The sequence below is a fragment of the Natator depressus genome, chromosome 6, assembly GCF_965152275.1.
Source record: "Natator depressus isolate rNatDep1 chromosome 6, rNatDep2.hap1, whole genome shotgun sequence".
Taxonomy (NCBI): Eukaryota; Metazoa; Chordata; order Testudines; family Cheloniidae; genus Natator; species Natator depressus.
In genome coordinates this window covers 14,594,508-14,619,049 of record NC_134239.1, presented here as the reverse complement: position 1 = coordinate 14,619,049, position 24,542 = coordinate 14,594,508, and the positions used below count along the sequence as shown (strand labels likewise).

Here is a 24,542-nt window from a genome sequence, read left to right as displayed (position 1 = left end):
GGCACCACGGCAGCACTGCCAAATCACATTTTAATTTTTGGGCATTCATTTTTCAATGAAAAAAATCAGAATTTCCCTGCAAAGCAGAGAATTTTTTTGGAAAATTCTGATTAGTGGAAAACCCATCTTCTGCCAAAGGTAGTTTGGATGGAAAAATGTCAGAGAGCCCTTATGAAGACCCAATCTGGGGAGAGTGGAGCGGAGAGGTGACCCTAGGACTATTGGTCAGAGTCCTCTCAGAGGGGAGGGGCAGGGTAAGCGAGGGGCACCCCTCATGGGGGAGGGGGCAGGGAGGACCTATGAAGTAATCTGCGTCACTGGTGCAATAAAGTCTCTTGCAGGAGAGGAGCCCCTTGCAGTGCCCCTCATCAGGGCCGGTGCAAGGAGGTTTCACGCCCTAGGCAAAACTTCCACCTTGTGCCGCCCACCGCCCCTGCACTAGCTCCCCCCCCCCGCCCGCCCTCAGGCACCCCCCCTGCGGCAGATCCCCTCCGCCCCCTCCCTCCCCTCAACCCGGGCAGCCCCCCCGTGGCAGCTCCCCGCAGCCCCCTCCCTCCCTCCCCTAGGCCCAGGGAGCCTTGTGCAGCAGCTCCCCACCCCAGCTCATCTCTGCTCCGCCTCCTCCCCAAGCATGTGGCCGCTTCTCCTGCCTCCCAGGCTTGGGGCGCCAATCAGCTGTTTGGCGCGCAAGCCTGGGAGGGAGAGAAGCAGAGCGGGGCGGTGCTCAGGGGAGGAGGCGGAGCAGAGGTGAGCTGGGGCGGGGAGCGGTTCCCCTGTGCGCCGCCCCCGTTAGTTGCTGCAGGCGGCCCTCCCCGCGCCCCCTTGCCTCAGCTTACCTCTGCTCCACCGCCGCCCCCAACCACTTGGCGCCCTAGGCGACAGCCTAGTTTGCCTAGTGGTTGCACCGGCCCTGCCCCTCATCCCCATTCACTCACTTCCGGTTTGCGGTGGTCATCCCTGTCACTGCACTCCAGCGGCGTCACAAAATTGCACACAGGGTTCTTCCTCCTCTCCACATCTGCAGGGGGCAAGAAACAACAGTTGCCTTTGCTGTAGCCTCCTCTGCCACAGACCAGGGAGCACTCCCATGGGGATTATGCAATAGGACATGGGGCCTTTCCCCTCGAGGGGCCCACCAACTCTGATCTGGCCCCAGGGCAGGGAGACTGGCTGTCTTGGGGGTGGGGCGAGGGAATGGGACATGGGACCTTTCCCCTCTAGGGTGGGGCAGTGGCTGAAAGCTCCTTATGTGGTGCTCTGTCTAGTGAAGCAGGTTCTTGGTGCCCTGAAAGTGGCGTTGCCTCGCCCACTCAGCTCAGAGCCCTGGAGACTGAGCAGCCCCTCTGGTATGATGGGCTGCTCTGCTTGGTCAGCTCACCCTACCACTGCCTGCACTGTGCCCACTCTGGGGAGACTCCAGAGCCCCGTGTGCCCCTGGGCAGCCCCAGCCCCCACTCACACTGCAGGTACCATGCCCTCCAGATGGCATTATTGAGCCGAATTTTGTCACGTGGCAGCAGCTTCAGACCTTTAAACGTTTTCCATTTGGGGGACACGATTTTCCCACTATGAAAAACAAAAGGAATAAAATCCTTTAATGATGCAGGTCCAGAGAGAGGGGGATGGGGGCAAGGAAGGGCAGAGCCTAACGGGAGAAGCAAGCCAATGACAGAAGAGAACAGAGATGGAGAAGGGTCAGGAATCCTGTACAGAGCAGGTCAGTATCCCACCAACCAGGCACCCCATGGATCCCCTACAGAGCAGGTCAGTATCCTCCACCAGATACCCCCGCTCACCCCATACACCACCCCATGGATCCCCTACAGAGCAGGTCCGTATTTCACACCGGACACCCCCGCTCACCCCATACACCACCCATGGATCTTGTAAAGAACAGGTCAGTATCCCCCACCAGACACCCTGGCTCATCCCGTATACCACCCCATGGATCCCGTACAGAGCCCAATTTCTCCCCATCCACACACAGGAAAACCTCTGACCTGCGTTTGGTGATGCTTCAAGCCCAGGCTAGCTGATCCAACTATGGGAATAGGTTAGAACCCAGGCTCTGGTATAATTTGGGCTGGAACCCACCCACTTTGCAGTGAGGATGCAGGCTAAATAATTTGAGTGCTGATAGTCCTCCAATGCCTTCCCACAATTCCCCACAAGGACAGACAAATTCTGCTGCAATTGACACATCTGACTTGGAAAGAATCTGAGTGTCTCAGCACAAAGAACCAGGGGATACTCAATCTGACATACACAGGCAAGTGCAGAAACAGTGAGGACGTGACACCTGGGCTAAGCCAACCTGGGTGCCAATCACCCAGAGCTAACTGTGCAGTGAAGACATGCCCCAGGAGATGAAGGGCATTAAGAAATGCAAAGACTCTCAGGGCTTCTCCACGTGGGGATGTTTCTTTGATGGATCTAGTTTTTTTTGGCACAGACTGCCTTGCATCCAACCACACAAGTTCTTTTTTCATCATTATCTGATGTCTTATCCTGTGCTGGAAGTTATCATCATCCACATCATAAGGGTAAGCCACAAAGGCAAATTGCATGCCACCTAGCTCAGTCTCTACCTAGGTCCATAAGACAGTCTAGCTGTATGTTCAGTCTGTGTCCATCATCAGAAGTCTTCCTGTGCCACCAAACCTTTTGGTGTCCATGTGACCGCTGGCCATGTAGTGACATTCCTTGGTAAACACACTTAATAATTTGTTGGTCTTCCATCCTAGTAATATGTCTGTATCAAGAAAGCCACTGAGCCTGAACCTGCGCTGATGGTGACAGTTCAACTATGAATCTCCCTATTGCTAATCTTGCCCTGCCACTTGATATGGAGCAGCTGACGAAGACAACAAGAATCAAAAACATCCTTCTGCTGCTCTTCAGCCTTCCTCAGTGCCCACATTTCACTGCCACAAGTTTCCTGGAGTGACCCTGGAGAGCCCTGCTTTGGAAGTGACATAACTCTATTCCAGAATGAGCTGTAAGATTTGTGTGGATGCATCCCAATTTTGGATTATCTACACTGCTTCAGATAGCCCTCCCTTAATGCATTACTTCACATGATCTAATGGTCCCTTCTGGCCTTAAACTCTATGACTTGTATGCCCTCCACTGCTCCAGGAACATATTGACCATATGTCACACACACACACCTAGGTTAAATACCAGCATACCCTCAAATATGCACCTTTGTGATCACAGCTCGTGGCAAGCTCACATCCCCCAATCCCTTATAGCAAACTATGCCCTGTACTTCCATACATCCCGTACAGAACAGGTCAGTATCCCCCATCAGACACCCCGGCTCACCCCATACACCACTCCATGGATCCGTGTGGTGCCATCCAGAGGTCCGGGACTTCTATGGGATGGAGAGCATGTCCAGTTCCATCTACCCAAGAATCACCATAATGCAGATCTATGTGGCTATGGCAGCATATGCAGGAGAAGGGGCACTCTTGGGATAAGGCCCATCACCAGGAGCTCCGTCAGAATTGCAAAACCAAGACCTCCCAGGACATGCACTCACTGTGAGGAGCTGGACTGGATTTTTGCCAGGGTGCCCACTGCGGAACCCCTGTATGCTGAATTGTTTGCCCATGCCATCAAGAGGCACCCTGTCTATCACGGACCCTCAGGAGATTCCCCCAGACAGCCAAGATCTCTTTGGCACACCAAGCGCTGAACCAAAGACCTAGGGAAAGCCAGTGCTGGAGATAGCCCCTGAGATCCAGCTTGACAATGCGGAACGGGCCTCAAACATTAAGGGTTATGTGCTGTGTTACAATAATCTGTCTAGGTTCCGGCTCTATAGGGGGATGTAAACTCCTCCTATCCAGGTACTGGCTGGGTACTGCCATGTTAGGCAGACAATGTTCTGCGGGAGGACAGATGTGTCCATTCCTGGCCAGCATCCTTAGTTCTCTGCCTGCTTGGCTTTATTCCTGACATGCTCAAAATGGCATGAGCACCACAAAATTGAAGCTAGCAAGGGTTTATGTCCTGAAATAATGAATTCCACATCCATGGCCCAAACGTGCCAGTCCCCACTCCCCTTCCAGTGCTGCTTGATGCTCCCTCCTGGTGGACCGGGGCAACCCCCATCTCCTCCCCAGTGTCATGTGGTTCAAGGTGGCAGCAAACTTTGATGGAGCTCAGTGACAAATCCAGGATTTTTAATTCAGCAAGTACTTGAGTATGTCAGTGAGGTACCAATGTGGACACAAGAACAAATGGATATAAACTGGCCATCAGGAAGTTTAGACTTGAAATTAGATGAAGGTTTCTAACCAACAGAGGAGTGAAGTTTCCTATACTGGAAACCTACTGACCGCTATTCCTACCTACATGCCTCCAGCTTTCATCCAGACCACACCACGCGATCCATTGTCTACAGCCAAGCTCTACGATACAACCACATTTGCTCCAACCCCTCAGACAGAGACAAACACCTACAAGATCTCTATCAAGCATTCTTACAACTACAGTACCCACCTGCTGAAGTGAAGAAACAGATTGACAGAGCCAGAAGAGTACCCAGAAGTCACCTACTACAGGACAGGCACAACAAAGAAAATAACAGAACGCCACTAGCCATCACCTTCAGCCCCCAACTAAAACCTCTCCAACGCATCATCAAGGATCTACAACCTATCCTGAAGGACGACCTATCACTCTCACAGATCTTGGGAGACAGGCCAGTCCTTGCTTACAGACAGCCCCCCCAGCCTGAAGCAACCACACAACAGAACCACTAACCCAGGAACCTATCCTTGCAACAAAGCCCGTTGCCAACTGTGTCCACATATCTATTCAGGGGACACCATCATAGGGCCTAATCACATCAGCCACACTATCAGAGGCTCGTTCACCTGCGCATCTACCAATGTGATATATGCCATCATGGGCCAGCAATGCCCCTCTGCCATGTACATTGGCCAAACCAGACAGTCTCTACGTAAAAGAATAAATGGACACAAATCAAACGTCAAGAATTATAACATTCAAAAACCAGTCGGAGAACACTTCAGTCTCTCTGGTCACTCGATTACAGACCTAAAAGTGGCAATACTTCAACAAAAAAAACTTCAAAAACAGACTCCAACGAGAGACTGCTGAATTGGAATTAATTTGCAAACTGGATACAATTAACTTAGGCTTGAATAGAGACTGGGAGTGGATGGGTCATTACACAAAGTAAAACTATTTCCCCATGTTTATCCACCCCACCCCCACCGTTCCTCAGATGTTCTTGTCAACTGCTGGAAATGGCCCACCTTGATTATCACTACAAAAGGTTTTTTCCCCCCTGCTCTCCTGCTGGTAATAGCTCACCTTAAGTGATCACTATGGTTACAGTGTGTATGGTAACACCCATTGTTTCATGTTCTCTATGTATATAAATCTCCCCACTGTATTTTCCACTGAATGCATCCGATGAAGTGAGCTGTAGCTCACGAAAGTTTATGCTCAAATAAATTTGTTAGTCTCTAAGGTGCCACAAATACTCCTTTTCTTTTTGTGAATACAGACTAACACGGCTGCTACTCTGAAACCAGCCTTCCAAGGGGAGCAGAGGGGGCAAAAGACATATCTGGCTTCAAAACTAAGCTTGATAAGTTTATGGAGGGGATGGTATGATAGGATAGCTTAATTTTTGGCAATTAATTGATCTTTGATTATTAGCGATAAATATGCCCAATGGTCTATGATGGGATGGGATCCGAGTTACTACAGAGAATTCTTTCCTGGGTGTCTGGCTAGTGAGTCTAGCCCACATGCTCAGGGTTTAGCTGATTGCCATATTTGGTGTCGGGAAGGAATTCTCCTCCAGGGCAGATTGGCAGAGGCTCTGGGGTTTCTTTGCCTTCCTCTGCAGCGTGGGGCATGGGTCACTTACTGGAGGATTCTCCGCACCTTGAAGTCTTTAAACCATGATTTGAGGACTTCAATAGCTCAGACATAGGTTTGGGGTTTATTACAGGAGTGGGTGGGTGAAATTCTGTGGCCTGCGTTGTACAGGAGGTCAGTCTAGATGATCATAATGGTCCCTTCTGACCTTAAAGTCTATGACTCTATGAGATTGCGAGGCAGGCGTTTTTACTGCAGCAGCAGAACATGAGAAAGCATTAGAAACTATATTTTGAATCCCAGTTTGATCAGTGCCCTGGGGTTGTTCTCCAAGCACCTGGCACTGCACAGCCCTCGCAGAGAGAGGGGCTATCAGTGCTAAACACCTGGCAAACCTCCAAGGAAGAACACATTTGCTAGATCCCAGCAGAGGGCAAAAAGAGTGGAGGGAAGGATTCGCAATGCAGAAGAACAAGAAAGAGAGAGGAGCACAGGGAGCAGTCTGAAAGAGTGTCAGATCATAAAAACCACTTGGGAATCATGCTAACGAAACTCAGAAATGCACGTCTCACTGTGAAAGTATCAAAATGCAAAATACGAACAGTCAAAGTCCCTCATTTGGGGCATTGGGTAGGAGGGTCAAATTTCACCAGATCCCTTGGAAGTGGAATCCATCATTGCCTGGCCTATACCCCAGTCTAAAAGACAAGTCCAGTCTTAATAGTGATAATATAGTGGCAGACTCATTTGTCCAGACAAGAGGCTTCTGAACCAACCAACCTATTGCATCAATGTAAGAGGAGAGGTGTGAGCCATGAATCTCTTCATGCCAACTGGCATGGGGCACAAAGGGAGTACACAGGTGTTACAAGAATCTCCTTTGTCTGGTATGTGTGTTCTGATTCACCAAAGAATGTCATGTGAGGTCTCAAATAAAGGCTGGTGTCACAGTGGTTAACAATATCATGATGAAATGCATGTACAGATTGTTGACCTACAACCCTGTCCTGAATGTTTGCTATATTGCTTAAAAGTTATATTATAATGATGTTAAGCGGCAAAATGGGTCAGTCATCAGAAACCTAATTATGGTCACCTAGACCACCACACCTGGACAAAAGGCAGGTTTAAGTTTATTATGGTCATGGAAAGGGTCACATATGGCCATAGATCCATGTGGGTTATATAACTTAAGGGTATAAAGATCTAAAGATTTACCCTAAGCCAGCAGTAGTCAATTATTTTTTTGTCAAGGTCCAAATTTCTTGGTCAAGATATAGTCAGGATCCAACCTCCAGAGAAAATAATAAAAAATAACAACAATAATGATGATAATAAGTAAATACAAATATTTTGGGGTCCGTTCATAAATGTCTGGCAGTCCAGATTTGGCTCACGGTCTGCCTATTGACTACTCGATCCCTAAGCCCTTGGGTAGATGGGCTTCCCAAAACGATGTCAACTGAAACAGGACCTGTTCTCTGATGTGCTCGATGATTCCTTCGATCTTTGTTTTCCTCCATTTTAGGAATATGAGTTTGTTCATAATCCTAAAAGCTATCTCTCTGTTTGGAGGTTCATGTTGTTTGGTTATATTAATGAATGGACTTATTTGGATGTTAAATAAAGCATTTATCTATATCTGTTGTGTGTCTCATGAATCCCATACTCAAAAACAATTCGCTGTGTAGCTGCCTGAAGGGAAGAACCTGTGATAATAATAAATATTATTGGTATAACTATGTCGCTCAGGAGTGTGAAAAATACACATCCCTGAGTAATGAAGTTAAACTGATCTAATCCCCGGTGTAGACAGTGCTAGGTCAACAGGAGAATTCCTAGCTACTGCCTCTTGAAAAGGCAGAGTACCTACATCAACAGGGAGAACCTCTCCCAGTTGGTATAGGTATCATCTTCATTGAAGCGCAACAGCTGTGCCACTGCAGTATTTTAAACACAGAGAAGCCCTCAGGAGCGTGACTTTTTCACACCCCTGAGCAATACAGCTAGATCAACCTAAATTTTAGGCACAGACCAAGCCTAAAAATCCTTAGTGGAGAGGTTTTATATGTACACTGGAATCTGGAGCTGTCATAAACATACAGCTAAGGGTAGCACAAAATCCCTCCTTTACCTGTAAAGGGTTAAGAAGCTCAGATAACCTGGTTGGCACCTGACCAAAAGGACCAATAAGGGGAGAAGATACTTTCAAATCTGTTGGGGAAGGTTTTTGTTTTGTGTTTCTGTTGTTCTCTCCAGAGACAAAGAGAGAGACCAAGCAAGTAGTCCAGCTCCTACTGAATGATACATCTAAAATTACAGAAATAGTAAGTAATAGCAAGGAAATGTGTTAGAGTATCTTTCGTTTTAGCTTGTGAATTTTCCCTATGCTAAGAGGAAGGTTTATTCCTGTTTTTTGTAACTTTAAAGTTTTGCCTCGAGAGGAATCCTCTGTGTTTTAAATCTTATTACCCTGTAAAATTATCTTCCACCCTGATTTTACAGAGGTGTTTCTTTTGCTTTTTTTTCTTTATAATAAAAGTTCTGTTTTTAAGAATCTGATTGGGGTTTTTAATGTCCTAAAAACCCAAGGGTCTGGTCTGTGCTCACCTGGTTTACTCTCAAGCCTCCCCAGGAAAGGGGGTAAAGGGGCTTGGGGGGATATTTTGGGGAAACAGGAACTCCAAGTGGTCCTTTTCCTAAATCTTTGTCTAACTCACTTGGTGGTGGCAGCAATACTGTTCCAAGGACAAGGAAGAATTTATGCCTTGGGGAAGTTTTTAACCTAAACTGGTAGAAATAAGCTTAGGGGATCTTTCATGTGGGTCCCCACATCTGTACCCTAGAGTTCAGAGTGGGAAGGGAACCCTGACAGGAGCTTTCTTAACAATTTACAAGTGATAAGCCTATTAATAGGCCTATGTCCCATCTTTGTAAACTGCCTTTAGAGGTGTTTTTGTTCTGTTGGGGTTTTCTATATATTGGGCATCTCATTTAGGCAAAACTTTAAACCCAAGCAAATACCATTGTTTAAAGTTTGGGACAGTGTAGCTTTTAAACACTGTAATTTCTATTGCACTATATCTCTTCCTCTTTGATTAAGACAAAAGCAAAATGTTTTTGAGAGGTGGGGTGGGGACAGGGGTGGGATTGATGGAGGCTACAGTTTTAAAGGCACTATGCATATTCGTAGAGCAAAGCGCAAGCGCAGAATTAATGTCCCCGCAGATTATTTTTCCCCACAGAATAATTGATTCTGATGGGGAGGTGAAGGAAAGCTGCAATTACACCCTTCACCCACCAGGGGCTGATGTGGCGCCAGAAGAGAAGTCAACTGACTCACAGGCTGGAGCAGTCAGCCGCAGAGAGGGACAGGGCAGAGGCTGCCTTCCTCCCAGCACTCTGCCCGCAGGGCCAGGAGAGGAGGCACGGGATATGAGGGGACAGACCGAACGGGGCACACAGGGCTGCTGGGGGGTCACACAGATGGGGATGCAGAAGGGCTAGTGGGGGAATAGACTGGGGCAGGGGCACAGAAGCTAGTGGGGTGACAATATTGAGCCAGGAGCTGAATGGGAGAGGAGGTGCAGGACCACATGGGGACAGGAGGAAGCAGGGACACATGGGGACAGGAGAAGATGTGCCTGACTGAATGGGGGAGGCTAGGGATCAGCCAGGGTCTGCCTGGGAAGGCTCCCCAACTCCCTAACAATCCTTTCCCCTAAAAAAAAAAAAAAAAACCTGTTCCATACTTCTCCCACCCACACCCAACAACCTCCATGTTCACTCCCAGGCTCCTTCCCAGCAATTACTTCCCTCTCCCTCAGCTCCTCCATTATCCCTGATTCCCCCAAACCTTTGCACTGTTTCTGAGGGCTGCGAGAAATATGTTTCTGTATTGTAGTTTAAATGAATTATTACTCAGAGTTCTGTATTAATATGCCTAGTAAGGAATTTATTTGTCAAAAAACATTTCTTGAATCTTACTTGCTGACAGGTATTTTGAAATAAATTACCAAAATAATTGAAACTGGCATGATTAGATTGTGTTATTTTGACAAATAAAATATGCTGAATGTTAAAATACTGTGCATAAAAACATAAGTACATACGAGTGATTGTGCACAGAATTAATTTTTTGGCACATAATTTTTAACTTTTTGGCACAAAATTCCCCCAGGAGTATATACAATGCAGAGTTTTGTGTAAGGGCAGGAAAATTTAATTATTTGGAGCTACTTCAATGTGATAAATAAAATGGGGAAAAAAGTATTTGTTTTGCAGAAAGTTCTATAAAAATTGCTACAAAAGTGAAGACAATGATGCATTTTGATTATATCACAGGACTTTTTTATCAATCAGAAAAAAAGTTTACACTTGAAGTTTGCACCTCTGTGGCTGCACAGTGTAGCTATTGGCTTCCCTCTCACCATCAGTCTTTTTATGCTTCATGTTTAGGTACTGCAATTCTTTTAGAGCCCCAATGTGTGTCTTGGGGTACTAACAAACAAAAGTTTTTGCTGCTTTTGAGGTAATTCTATAAAATATCACTAAGGCTGTAAAGACAAGGATATTGATTATGTTCTAATGTTTTTCCATCTCTGTCAGAAAGGACCAGTCTCGCAGTTTTGCCCTAGTATGGATATTCATTCCTCCTGAGGCTTTTGTATGTGTTATTTATTTACTCTTTCTGACTGTGAAAAGTAATTAGAAATTTTTTAAAAAGGGATAACATAATGCCTCATGAGGTTGGGAAGAGTTTGTGCATGACACGTGTTTACCCTTGCTAAAGCACAACAACTAACAATGAACAGATACAAAATTATTTGAGCATAAGCTTTCGTGACCTATGAAGTGAGCTGTAGCTCACGAAAGCTTATACTCAAATAAATTTGTTAGTCTCTAAGGTGCCACAAATACTCCTTTTCTTTTTGCAAATACAGACTAACACAGCTGCTACTCTGAAACCAGATACAAAATTGTTTCAATAAATAAAGATTTCAAACATTTGTTAAAATGTCGCTCAAAATCCAGACCACCTCTCTTATCCTAATGCTCCGTATTGTCATGTTACAGTTAACATGGGTTACTCTGTGGGTGTGTTTTGTGACTTTTAATTTTGTTTGTTTTACTAAATGTGTCACATGAGTTAATAATACAAAATATTTACTGCTAAGGCATGTCACATACATGGTATTTTAAGAATATTTTGTTTGTATCCACTGCCTCTCAAATACAAAAATACAGTTTTCCCTAATACCCAGTTTCTGCTTTTATTTTAATTATTAAATCCAAGTTTAATCAATTTATTTAATCGACATTCCATACCATATATTCTGAAAGAGTTACAACAAAAAAGGCATAGTTTGTGGAAAAAGTAGTGAAGTGTTATCAACTCTTTTTACATAAAACAGTTTAAACGAGTTCTTCATTTTGTCAACGCCATTAGATTTCCTGTTAGTTAGCTCTGTCTGTGTGTTGTCTAAAACAATGCTGAAAAACAAGTATGAATGTGTGTGACTTACCTATAAAACAAACATAACTGGAATTATGCTTAAGGTAGTTTATCTATAAAACAGTTTCTGATTTGGTTTGAATCTATGATTCTATGTTAATTGTTTTGAGAAAGAGGAGGGAAGGGTAGATGGTTACGCCCTGGTCTACACTAGGACTTTAGGTCGAATTTAGCAGCATTAAATCGATGTAAACCTGCACCCATCCACACGATGAAGCCCTTTATTTCGAATTAAAGGGCTCTTAAAATCGATTTCCTTACTCCACCCCTGACAAGTGGATTAGCGCTTAAATCGGCCTTGCCGGGTCGAATTTGGGGTACTGTGGACACAATTCGACGGTATTGGCCTCTGGGAGCTATCCCAGAGTGCTCCATTTTGACCGCTCTGGACAGCACTCTCAACTCAGATGCACTGGCCAGGTAGACAGGAAAAGAACCGCGAACTTTTGAATCTCATTTCCTGTTTGGCCAGCGTGGCAAGCTGCAGGTGACCATGCAGAGCTCATCAGCAGAGGTGACCATGATGGAGTCTCAGAATCGCAAAAGAGCTCCAGCATGGACCGAACGGGAGGTACGGGATCTGATCGCTGTATGGGGAGAGGAATCCGTGCTATCAGAACTCCGTTCCAGTTTTCGAAATGCCAAAACCTTTGTCAAAATCTCCCAGGGCATGAAGGACAGAGGCCATAACAGGGACCCGAAGCAGTGCCGCGTGAAACTGAAGGAGCTGAGGCAAGCCTACCAGAAAACCAGAGAGGCGAACGGCCGCTCCGGGTCAGAGCCCCAAACATGCCGCTTCTATGATGAGCTGCATGCCATTTTAGGGGGTTCAGCCACCACTACCCCAGCCGTGTTGTTTGACTCCTTCAATGGAGATGGAGGCAATACGAAAGCAGGTTTTGGGGACGAAGAAGATGATGATGATGACGACGAGGTTGTAGATAGCTCACAGCAAGCAAGCGGAGAAACCGGTTTTCCCGACAGCCAGGAACTGTTTCTCACCCTGGACCTGGAGCCAGTACCCCCTGAACCCACCCAAGGCTGCCTCCTGGACCCAGCAGGCGGAGAAGGGACCTCCGGTGAGTGTACCTTTTAAAATACTATACATGGTTTAAAAGCAAGCATCTGAAAGGATTACTTTGCCCTGGCATTCGCGGCTCTCCTGGATATACTCCCAAAGCCTTTGCAAAAGATTTCTGGGGAGGGCAGACTTATTGCGTCCTTCATGGTAGGACACTTTACCACTCCAGGCCAGTAACACGTACTCGGGAATCATTGTACAACAAAGCATTGCAGTGTATGTTTGCTGGCGTTCAAGCAACATCCGTTCTTTATCTCTCTGTGTTATCCTCAGGAGAGTGAGATATAATCCATGGTCACCTGGTTGAAATAGGGTGCTTTTCTTCAGGGGACACTCAGAGGAGCCCATTCCTGCTGGGCTGTTTGCCTGCGGCTGAACAGAAATGTTCCCCGCTGTTAGCCACAGGGAGGGGGGAGGGTTGAGGGGGTAGCCACGCGGTGGGGGGAGGCAAAATGCGACCTTGTAACGAAAGCACATGTGCTATGTATGTAATGTTAACAGCAAGGTTTACCCTGAAAGAGTGTAGCCAGTGTTTTATAAAATGTGTCTTTTTAAATACCGCTGTCCCTTTTTTTTCTCCACCAGCTGCATGTGTTTCAATGATCACAGGATCTTCTCCTTCCCAGAGGCTAGTGAAGATTAGAAAGAAAAAAAAACGCACTCGAGATGAAATGTTCTCTGAGCTCATGCTGTCCTCCCACACTGACAGAGCACAGACGAATGCGTGGAGGCAGACAATGTCAGAGTGCAGGAAAGCACAAAATGACCAGGAGGAGAGGTGGCGGGCTGAAGAGAGTAAGTGGCGGGCTGAAGAGAGGGCTGAAGCTGATAGGTGGCGGCAGCGTGATGAGAGGAGGCAGGATTCAATGCTGAGGCTGCTGGAGGACCAAACCAGTATGCTCCAGTGTATGGTTGAGCTGCAGCAAAGGCAGCTGGAGCACAGACTGCCACTACAGCCCCTGTGTAACCAACCGCCCTCCTCCCCAAGTTCCATAGCCTCCACACCCAGATGCCCAAGAACGCGGTGGGGTCCTCCGGCCAACCAGCCACTCCACCACAGAGGATTGCCCAAAAAAAAAGAAGGCTGTCATTCAATAAATATTAAAGTTGTAAACTTTTAAAGTGCTGTGTGGCATTTTCCTTCCCTCCTCCACCACCCCTCCTGGGCTACCTTGGTAGTCATCCCCCTATTTGTGTGATGAATGAATAAAGAATGCATGAATGTGAAGCAACAATGACTTTATTGCCTCTGCAAGCGGTGATCAAAGGGAGGAGGGGAGGGTGGTTAGCTTACAGGGAAGTAGAGTGAACCAAGGGGCGGGGGGTTTCATCAAGGAGAAACAAACAGAACTTTCACACCGTAGCCTGGCCAGTCATGAAACTGGTTTTCAAAGCCTCTCTGATGCGTACCGCGCCCTCCTGTGCTCTTCTAACCGCCCTGGTGTCTGGCTGCACGTAACCAGCAGCCAGGCGATTTGCCTCAACCTCCCACCCCGCCATAAACATCTCCCCCTTACTCTCACAGATATTGTGGAGCACACAGCAAGCAGTAATAACAGTGGGAATATTGGTTTCGCTGAGGTCTAAGCGAGTCAGTAAACTGCGCCAGCGCGCCTTTAAACGTCCAAATGCACATTCTACCACCATTCTGCACTTGCTCAGCCTGTAGTTGAACAGCTCCTGACTACTGTCCAGGCTGCCTGTGTACGGCTTCATGAGCCATGGCATTAAGGGGTAGGCTGGGTCCCCAAGGATACATATAGGCATTTCAACATCACCAACAGTTATTTTCTGGTCTGGGAATAAAGTCCCTTCTTGAAGCTTTTGAAACAGACCAGAGTTCCTGAAGATGCGAGCGTCATGTACCTTTCCCGGCCATCCCACGTTGATGTTGGTGAAACGTCCCTTGTGATCCACCAGAGCTTGCAGCACTATTGAAAAGTACCCCTTGCGGTTTATGTACTCGCCGGCTTGGTGCTCCGGTGCCAAGATAGGGATATGGGTTCCGTCTATGGCCCCACCACAGTTAGGGAATCCCATTGCAGCAAAGCCATCCACTATGACCTGCACATTTCCCAGGGTCACTACCCTTGATATCAGCAGATCTTTGATTGCGTGGGCTACTTGCATCACAGCAGCCCCCACAGTAGATTTGCCCACTCCAAATTGATTCCCAACTGACCAGTAGCTGCAAGCTTCCACAGGGCTATCGCCACTCGCTTCTCAACTGTGAGGGCTGCTCTCATCTTGGTATTCATGCGCTTCAGGGCAGGGGAAAGCAAGTCACAAAGTTCCATGAAAGTGCCCTTACGCATGCGAAAGTTTCGCAGCCACTGGGAATCGCCCCAGACCTGCAACACTATGCGGTCCCACCAGCCTGTGCTTGTTTCCCGAGCCCGGAATCGGCATTCCACAGCATGAACCTGCCCCATTAGCACCATGATGCATGCATTGGCAGGGCCCATGCTTTCAGAGAAATCTGTGTCCATGTCCTGATTACTCACGTGACCGCGCTGACGTCGCCTCCTCGCCCGGTAGCGCTTTGCCAGGTTCTGGTGCTGCATATACTGCTGGATAATGCGTGTGGTGTTTAATGTGCTCCTAATTGCCAAAGTGAGCTGAGCGGACTCCATGCTTGCCTTGGTATGGTGTCCGCACAGAAAAAAGGCGCGGAATGATTGTCTGCCGTTGCTCTGACGGAGGGAGGGGCGACTGACGACACGGCTTACAGGGTTGGCTTCAGGGGGCTAAAATCCACAAAGGGGGTGGCTTTACATCAAGGAGTAGTTCAGGCAGGACTTCATGGAGGGTTCCAATAAGAAATGGTGCACCTAAGTTATTGTTCTTATTGGAACAAGGAGGTTAGCCTGGCCTCTGATTGATACATGGCTAGATCTACCTCGCTGCACCTTCTCTGTGAGTGACTGCAGTGTGACCTAGAGGAATGAGTCCCCTAGACAGGGGAGAAGGCAAATGAGTACAAAACAAATCTGGTCTATTTCTTGTTTTGATCCACTCCATCTATCTTTTACATCTTTGGCTGGCAGCAGACGGTGCAGAAGGACTGCAAGCCATCCACATCTCATGGCTGCTCGGCAGAAGATGGTACAGTACGACTGCTAGCCATCCTCATCTCTTGCCTGCCTGGCAGAAGATGGTACAGTACGATTGCTAGCCATCCTCATCTCTTGCCTGCCTGGCAGAAGATGGTACAATACGATTGCTAGCCATCGTCATCTCTTGCCTGCCCGGCAGAAGATGGTACAATACGACTGCTAGCAATCCATATTGCCTGCCTGCTCACCATTAGACGGTTCAATACGACTGACTGCAGGACTAAAGAGAATGACCTGGTCAAGTCACCAAAAATTTAGTCTCTGCGCCCATGTCTGCCCAGGCGCTCCCAGCCAACTTGGCCAGGAGCACCTTGGACATGACGAGGACGGCTATCAGTCATACTGCACCGTCTGCTGCCACAAGGCAATGGGTTGCTGCTACTGTGTAGCAATGCCGTACCGCGTCTGCCAGCACCCAGGAGACATACGGTGACGGTTACCTGAGCGGGCTCCATGCTTGCAGTGGTATGGCGTCCGCACAGGTAACTCAGGAAAAAAGGCGCGAAACGATTGTCTGCCCTTGCCTTCACGGAGGGAGGGAGGGAACGGGGACCGGACAATATGTACCCAGAACCACCCGCGACAATGTTTTAGCCCAATCAGAGTGCTCCACTGTGACTGCTCTGGACAGCACTCTCAACTCAGATGCACGATTGTTTGCCGTTGCTCTGACGCAGGGAGGGGCGACTGAGGACACGGCTTACAGGGTTGACTTCACGGAGGGTTCCAATAAGAAATGGTGCACCTAAGTTATTGTTCTTATTGGAACAAGGAGGTTAGCCTGGCCTCTGATTGATACATGGCTAGATTTACCTCGCTGCACCTTCTCTGTGAGTGACTGCAGTGTGACCTAGAGGAATGAGTCCCCTAGACAGGGGAGAAGGCAAATGAGTATAAAACAAATCTGGTCTATTTCTTGTTTTGATCCACTCCATCTATCTTTTACATCTTTGGCTGGCAGCAGACGGTGCAGAAGGACATATTGCCTACCTGCTCACCCTAAGACGGTTCAATAGGACTGACTGCCGGACTTAAGAGAATGACCTGGTCAAGTCACTAAAAATTTAGTCCCGCGCCCATGTCTGCCCAGGCGCTCCTGATCGACCTCACACAGGCGACCAGGAGTACCTCGGACATGACGAGGACGGCTACCAGTCGTATTGTACCGTCTGCTGCCACAAGGCAATGGGTTGCTGCTACTGTGTAGCAATGCCGTGCCACGTCTGCCAGCACCCAGGAGACATACGGTGACGGTTACCTGAGCGGGCTCCATGCTTGCGGTGGTATGGCGTCCGCACTGGTAACTCAGGAAAAAAGGCACGAAACGATTGTCTGCCCTTGCTTTCACGGAGGGAGGGAGGGAGGGAAGGGGGGACTGACGATATGTACCCAGAACCACCCGCGACAATGTTTCAGCCCCATCAGGCATTGGGATCTCAACCCAGAATTCCAATGGGCAGCGGAGACTGCGGGAACTGTGGGATAGCTACCCACAGTGCAACGCTCTGGAAGTCGACTCTAGCCTCGGTACTGTGGAAGCACTCCGCCGAGTTAATGCACTTCTGTGGGGACACACACACTCGAATATATAAAACCGATTTCTAAAAAACCGACTTCTATAAATTCGACCTTATTCTGTAGTGTAGACATACCCTAAGTGCTCTGTGCTGCGGTGGGGGGAGAAATAGCATTCTTATCTTTGACTAAAAGTTAACCAATTTTACACCATTCAATTTCTTTTACGTTAGGCTCTGTGTATTTTGTGTAAAATAATGCTGAAAAAACAAGTATGAAAATGTGTGTGGGAAGGTGACTTATCTATAAAATATAAAACTGGTTTGAGTATGCTTACAGAAGTTTATCTATAAAATCGTACACAAGTTGGCTTCATTGTATATTTAATTGTTTTTGGGAAACAAGGTGGCAGGGAGGGGTGAGTGGTGCTGTGTATTTGTGTGTTGTTTGCCCTTTATTTATTTATTTATTTATTTATTAATAAGCCCTTCAAAAAGTTTACAAAATTTAAGAGGCCTCTAAGTCAACAGGCTCAGTCTTCCATTTTTTAAAGACAAATGCTAAAGGCATTACCAAGAAAGAGAAAATTTTATTCCTGGTACAGGGTTCAAACCAAATAAGGCTAATTGCTAAATTTATGGCTAATTGCAAAAGAAATCTACACGCATGCTCTTTTGACTGGTATTTTACCTCTAATTTACATTTTAATATGTTACAACCAGTAAAGTACTGTGTTCACCATGACAGGAAAATACGGGTCAATTAAATATCAGTGGATAAATCCATAAAGTGCTGTGCTCAGCGTGCTTCTGGAAAATGGGATGCATTTTAATATTTTATGCAATATGTTTCCTTAAGACACCCCGTGATTAAAGAATATCTTTTGATTGGCTCAGCCAACGAACTTTTGTGCCATTTGGACAGAAACAGTCTGTGGGGTGAGATGCTTTTCTCTATCTTCTTTCCTTTCATTCTGTTTTAAAACTTTCTTGGTTATCTCATGTCTGTCCCTTGGAGTATGTAACAAGCTATCTGGGTATAGTTTCTCTCTCTATCGCTAATACTTTGACTTCTGTGCAATTGTTTTATCAACTTTATTTAGAATTGTACTAACTGCATACAATTATTTGTTTTAAAAATGTATGCTTATGTGTATTAATACGTCTCCTTTATTCCTCTTTGTACAATTATTTAATGACTTTATTTAGAAATGCACTAACATAAAAAGAATATTTTCCTCTAAAAATGTATGTTTTTATATATACACACACACTTCTTTATTCTGTTGTTACTAAGATTTTGTAAATTATTTAATGACTTTTAAAAATACAATAAATGCATAAAGCCATATTTTTCTCTAAAAATGCATTATTCTATATAAAGCTTTCCCTTTATTCCTTTGACCTTAAGGTTTTATTTAAAATTGACTAACTGCTTATAAAATATTTTTCTCTAAAAATGCCTGTTATACAGAGAGAGAGAGAGAATTCTGTCATTACTGTACTAAGATTTTTGTAAATTATGTAGTGTCTTTATTTAGAAATATACGGTGTTAAAATTATTTTTCTCTCAAAATGCAAGTTAACACTTCTCTATCTGTCATTCAGACTTTGTATACCTGTTTACTTGATAGTATTGAGAATTGCACTAAATGTGTAAAAAAACATCTTTTCCTCTAAAAATGAGGAAAAGACATCAAAGCTATATTTTCACTTGTTCTAATGCATTAAGGACAAATTAAATTAAAAAAAAATTAAAGCCTTTTTTTCAAAATGGCCAACCGCACCAAAAATGCACACATCCAAAAATGAGAGCTAGGGGGGTAGGTCATAAAGCAAAAAGGGGTGTGTGTGGAAACCTGTCAACATTTATATGATGCAAAAGGTATAGAGATAAAAATTACTTTAAAGGTAGAGAAAATTCAGTGGCAGACACATTGTCCAGGCAAGAGGATTCTGCACTGATGCCTATGGATCAGCAGTTGGCTGACCCTACTGGATCAATGAAAGTGGGGAGATGTGACCCAAAGACTTCTTCATACCAACTGTCGGGGGCACAGGGGCACCCAGGAATACAGGGATCCCCTGGGTTCATCAAAAGAATGTCATATAAGGTCTCTAATGAAACCCTGTGTCACAGTGGTCTTGCCAATCATTTGTGAGATATATGTACAGAGAATATGTGAAGAGCTATGTACATATACTAAAAATTATGTTGTCTATGACTTAAGACAGTTCACCAAAAGGTAACCCAGATACTCATGGCAGGCAGGAGGGAAGAAATGCTTATTTCACCCTGACTAGTCGTTTTCAAATTGAGGATTGTATCATTGGCAATGAATGTCCATTTAAAATCTGAACAAAATGCTAATCCATAGTTTACGGAGATCTGAGCAGGAAATTAACAGGAAAAGGTGAACAGCAAGGGTGGAACACTATCTTCAGATGAACATTGAAGGTCTGATTGGATGTATTTGGGGGTACAGAGAGACACCCTGGCATTGCTTCAACCTGTGAGGACAAGCCACCAGTGAGTTTGATTTTATGAGAAAGGGTCTCAGCCAAACTAGCTGAAAACGCCGGGGTAAGTGACCATGTAGGAGATAGGGAAACGCCTTGTTAGTTAAGATCAGTCTCTAGAAAATGTGTTATGACTTTGTTTTATAAGTCGGTTTGTTTCCAGTATTCTCTCTCTGTCACATGAATCTCAGTTCTTTGAGGGATAGCCCAGTGGTTTGAGTATTGGCCTGCTAAACCCAGGGTTGTGAGTTCAATCCTTGAGGGGGCCATTTAGGGTTCTGGGACAAAAACTGGGGATTGATCCTGCTTTGAGCAGGGGGTTGGACTAGATGACCTCCTGAGGTCCCTTCCAACCCTGATATTCTATGATAATAAGCTTATTCTTGTTTTCACCATATCTAAGTGCTGTGTGTTATGTAGAGTGGAGATCCTGAGTTGAATCTGACAAGCCGCTGTGTATTATTCCTTTTGGAACAGTGAATCTAACCTGTGCAGAGAGAGTGAGGCCTGCCGATGCCTGGAAGGTATTGCAGGCTTGCCAGAGGCTGGTGGATTCAGGGAGCTGCTCTACAGCAGGCACCGACAAGCTTTCCTCACCCACCTTCCTTTCCCAAGCTGGAAATTCCCTGTAAGTGAAATTTTAGCTCTCAATCTGCTAGGGGAGTGGGTTCCAGCTAAATGAGGCTCCCCTCACCCAAACTGCAGTGGATTCACTAAGCAGCTGGCAAAAGGATGCCTGGAAAAATCAGAGGCTGATCAAAGTCATCTGATTGTTCTTAAAGCACTTGTATGGCTTTAGATTTGATCTCTCTCTGGTCCAGGAAGTGGGGGGGGATGGGACAGCACAGGGGATTGTAACATGAGCCCAGTAGAGACGAACTGAGAGGCACCAAGCTTCTGAACTCCATTGTGAAGTTTTCCAAGTTGTCATACCTGTAAATAGGAAGCTGGCACCATGCCCCCTAGTGAGGTTTGTGGGGAAGGAGAGCCACAGATGCTCACAGATATGTGGCTGGGACCCCAAGAAGTTAAGAAAAACTTCAGGCAATGGCATCATGCATGCTGATTGCTCCATTGGTCTCCTACTGGCTTCGGGAAGCTAGTGAACAGATGGCCCAGAGGACACCTCCCTGAATTTCATGCAGGAGACCTGGGTGAGTAAAGTTTCTCTCTCCCAACCCCTCCACCTCCTCTTAAACCCTTGACCAGATCCACAGTGCACTATGTAAGAGTTCCCAGGGCATGGAGCCTGTCTTCTCCAGGCCAGCTCCACACTCTCACAGCTCCAGGAATGCAGACTTCAGGTTGTCTGTGTGTGGTAGTGTTGGTCGTGGTATGTGACTGGCAGGGGGTTAGCCTGTGTAGGGGGTAATATATGACTGGCAGTGGGCTAGGATGTGGAGGGTGGAAAGTAAATGGCAGTGGGTAAGGCTGTGGAGGGGTGTGGGGGTGGCATGTGACTGGCAGTGGGTTAGGCTGTCTAGCGGGCGGGGGTGGTATGTGACTGGCAGTGGGTTGGGCTGGGGAAGCATGTGGGGGATGGTATGTGACTGGCAGTGGGTTAGGCCATGTAGGGGGTGGGGGTGGTATGTGACTGGCAGTGGGTTGGGCTGGGGAAGCGTGTGGGGGATGGTATGTGACTGGCAGTGGGTTAGTCTGTGTAGGGGGTGGGGGTGGTATGTGACTGGTAGTGGGTTGGGCTAGGGAAGCGTGTGGGGGGTGGTATGTGACTGGCAGTGGGTTAGGCAATGTAGGGGGTGGGGATGGTATGTGACTGGCAGTGGGTTAGGCTGTGTAGGCAGTGGGGGTGGTATGTGACTGGGAGTAGGTTAGGCAGTGTAATGGGATGGGGTGGTATGTGTCTGGCAGTGGGTTGGGCTATCTAGAGATATGGGGGGTGGTATGTGACTCAGTGTGCGTTAGCCTGTGTAGGAGGGTGCGGGTGGTATGTGACTGGCAGTGGATTAGGCTCTGTAGGGGATGGAGGTGGACTGTGACTGGCAGTGGGATTAGGCTGTGCACGGGGTCAGGGTGTTATTTGTCTGGCACTGGGTTAGGCTGTGGAGGAGGTGCGGGGGTGGTATGTGACTGGCAGTAGGTTACGTTGTGTAGGGGGTGGGGGGAAGTATGTGACTGGCAGCGAGTCTGTGTGGGGTGGCTAAAAAGTAGTGGATCAGAGAGATATTCCACCCTTCAGCCCTCCCATCCAGAGGATCTTAGGGCATGACCAAATACTTTAGATGTTTTGGGGGGTGGGAGGGAGAAACAGGGGGTGCTAACTGGCCAATTAGCTGTAATTCACAGTCAATTAACACCCGCAAAGTCATTCCCTGTCTCTCAGATCCCAAACTGTGCCTATGCTCTCAGTGCAAACTGAAATAATCCAAAAAGAAAAGGAGGACTTGTGGCACCTTAGAGATTAACCAATTTATTTGAGCATGAGCTTTCGTGAGCTACAGCTCACTTCATCGGATGCATACTGTGGAAATTGCAGAAGACATTATATACATGTCTTCTGCAATTTCCACAGTATGCATCCGATGAAGTGAGCTGTAGCTCACGAAAGCTCATGCTCAAATAAATTGGTTAGTCTCTAAGGTGCCACAAGTCCTCCTTTTCTTTTTGCGAATACAGACTAACACGGCTGTTACTCTGAAACCTGGAATAATCCAGCTAAACAGTCCTCTAAATTTTCACTGACACCGTACACAAAAATCAAATACTTCGGGCTCTGGAGGATGGAGGAGGGATTCAGGGCTGTTAATTAACTGTAAATTACTGCTATTTTCAAAATCAACACCCCTGGCTTCTCACTGAGTACCTTAGGCTTATTTATAAAATTATGGAAATTTCCTGACCAAAATCTCTGTTACGGTTGAGGGTTTCCAGTGGTAACTTAACAAACACCCTATAAGGAATATTGTAGTATAAAAAAACCACAAGCCAAGCATAGCGATTGCAGCAAATTCAGAGTTAAGCTTAAACTTAAAGCAAAAGCTTTGAAAGGGTGGAAATGTACAGTCAGGCTCAGCATGGGGTGCCCTGAAGAAATCTAGCAGACAGAACTGTTTGCATCTGCACCAAAGATTTCCTTCCCTCTCAGGGGCCTACAAATGCTGTCTGACTTATCCAAGCATTGTGCAACCACCTATACAGCCCCGTGAAAGAGATGCTCTTTCCCACTCCCTGATCTGACAATGGCAGAGCAAAGGCAGCCCTTCTTCAGTACAATGCCATGTGCTGCCACATACGCAAGCCAGTGCAGATACTAATGCAAAGCTGATGTATTGAGTGTATACAAACCACAGAGGCCTGGAGCAGGAAATTACAGCACTAGCATGATGAAGAGAGCAAAGGTTAGAGCAGTGAGGAAGTGTCACGCTTACAAATGGCTTCCTGTGTATAGATTCATAGATTCCAAGGCCAGATCATTCTAGTCTGATCTCCTGTTTAATATAGGCCAGAGAACTGCCCCAAAAATCACTCCTAGAGCAGAGCTCTTAGAAAAACATCCAATCTTGATTTATAAATTGCCAGCGATGGAAAATCCACCACTAGCCTTGGTAAATTGTTCCAGTGGTTAATTATTCTCACAGGCAAAAATTCAGACCTTATTTCCAGTCTGAATTTGTCTAGCTTCAACATCTAGCCACTAGATCATGTTCTACCTTTCTCTGCTAGATTGAAGAGCCCATTATTAAATATTTGTTCCCCATGTAGGTACTTATAGACAATAATCAACTCACCAATTAACCTTTTCTTTGTTAAGCTAAACAGACTGAACACCTTGAGTCTCTCACTATATGGCATGTTTTCTAATATTTTAATCATACTTGTGACTCTTCTCTGAACGCTCTCCAATTAATCAACATCCTTCTTGAATTGTGGACCCCAGAACTGGACACAGGATTCCAGAAGGTCACACCCATGTCAAATACAGAGGTAAAATAACCTTGCTACTCCTACTGGAGATTCACACTCCCAGCCCCCCCTCCCCACTGGGATCCAGGCTATGAGGCACTACAGTGAGAACTCACCCTCTCAGCTCCTGCCCACAGTGGGATCTGTGCCCCGGGGCACTAATACCATGATTCACACCCCCAGCCCTCCCGAGCAGGATCCACACCCCGGGGCACTAGCACCAGGGTTCGTTTTTCCACCCTCTCACCTGTAGGCGAGCGTCATGCACTCAAAGAGCTTGGTGAGAGAGGCGTCGATGCTGAGGGCACTGCTGCTACGAGGGCCATAGCGGTAGGTCCGGCACGTGCAGGCGTTGACTGTGTCAAAGTCGTAGGCGTCCCCGGGCACTGCGGTCCCCTTGCCTGCCCCAGCCCCCTCCCTCCGGCCACTAGCCCCCAGCTCCACAGCCCCCACCCGCTCCGCCATGCTCCCCATCGCAGTCCTGCCCCCCGGGTCCAGCTCGGGGTCAGCATGCGGCTCCGACACCATGAAGTGGCCACTGTGGATGACCTGGGGTCGCGACATCCTGGGCAACCAGGGCACGCCCCTAGCAACAACCTGGCAATGCCACAATCACGAAAGCACCACGCCCCTGTTGCCAAGGCAACCAGACTGTTGGTGGGGGCTTAATCCTTCCCAAAAAATTGGTCACTGGCAGGAGGTGGAGCGCAAGCTGTAGCTGGGCCAGGCCCCAGCTCCAGGCTCCCATAGCAACAAGGAAGAAACCTCGTGCGCATGAGCAGCAGCTCCCCCTCTGCGCAGGGCACGATGGGAATTGTAGTTCCGTCACACTCTCCCACGCACTGATTGCTCGTCCGGGCAGACACAACATGGCGCCTGAGCCCAGACGCCGTCGAATAGAACTACATTTCCCGAGCTGCCCCGCGGCCGGTGGGAGGTGCTGGCAGGCGGCAGGCGGCGCGCTCGGGCTGCGGGAGGTGTAGTTTTGTGGCCGCAGGCGGAGGGAA

General features: G+C 47.0%; 2 protein-coding genes across 4 annotated transcripts in view; one reads left to right on the top strand and one right to left on the bottom strand.

The window, feature by feature from the left end:
- Window positions 1-24,297, bottom strand: part of LOC141988677 (MLX-interacting protein-like) — a 45,728-nt gene extending 21,431 nt beyond the window's left edge. For all 3 annotated transcript variants that reach the window (XM_074954561.1, XM_074954562.1, XM_074954563.1), the window contains exons 1-3: window positions 23,783-24,297; window positions 1,460-1,566; window positions 936-1,018 (exon numbers count right to left, since the gene is read on the bottom strand). In XM_074954561.1, coding sequence (XP_074810662.1) covers window positions 936-1,018; window positions 1,460-1,566; window positions 23,783-24,099 — 507 coding nt within the window. In that variant the 5' untranslated portion in view covers window positions 24,100-24,297. The remainder of the gene's footprint in view (window positions 1-935; window positions 1,019-1,459; window positions 1,567-23,782) is intronic.
- LOC141988357 (uncharacterized) lies at window positions 11,796-23,753 on the top strand. Its single transcript, XM_074954140.1, has 3 exons — window positions 11,796-12,462; window positions 13,050-13,203; window positions 23,732-23,753. Exons 1-3 carry the CDS (start codon window positions 11,877-11,879, stop codon window positions 23,751-23,753), a joined length of 762 nt encoding a protein of 253 aa, XP_074810241.1. The 5' UTR covers window positions 11,796-11,876.
- Window positions 24,298-24,542: the final 245 nt, after the last annotated feature.

Bases quoted from the DNA above. Each gene is read 5' to 3' on its own strand.
- LOC141988357 (XM_074954140.1), top strand. From the start codon at position 11,877: ATGCAGAGCTCATCAGCAGAGGTGACCATGATGGAGTCTCAGAATCGC. The intron at 12,463-13,049 runs GTGAGTGTACCT...TTTCTCCACCAG, and splicing joins AGGCGGAGAAGGGACCTCCG to CTGCATGTGTTTCAATGATC. The intron at 13,204-23,731 runs GTCAGAGTGCAG...CCTCCCGAGCAG, and splicing joins AATGCGTGGAGGCAGACAAT to GATCCACACCCCGGGGCACT.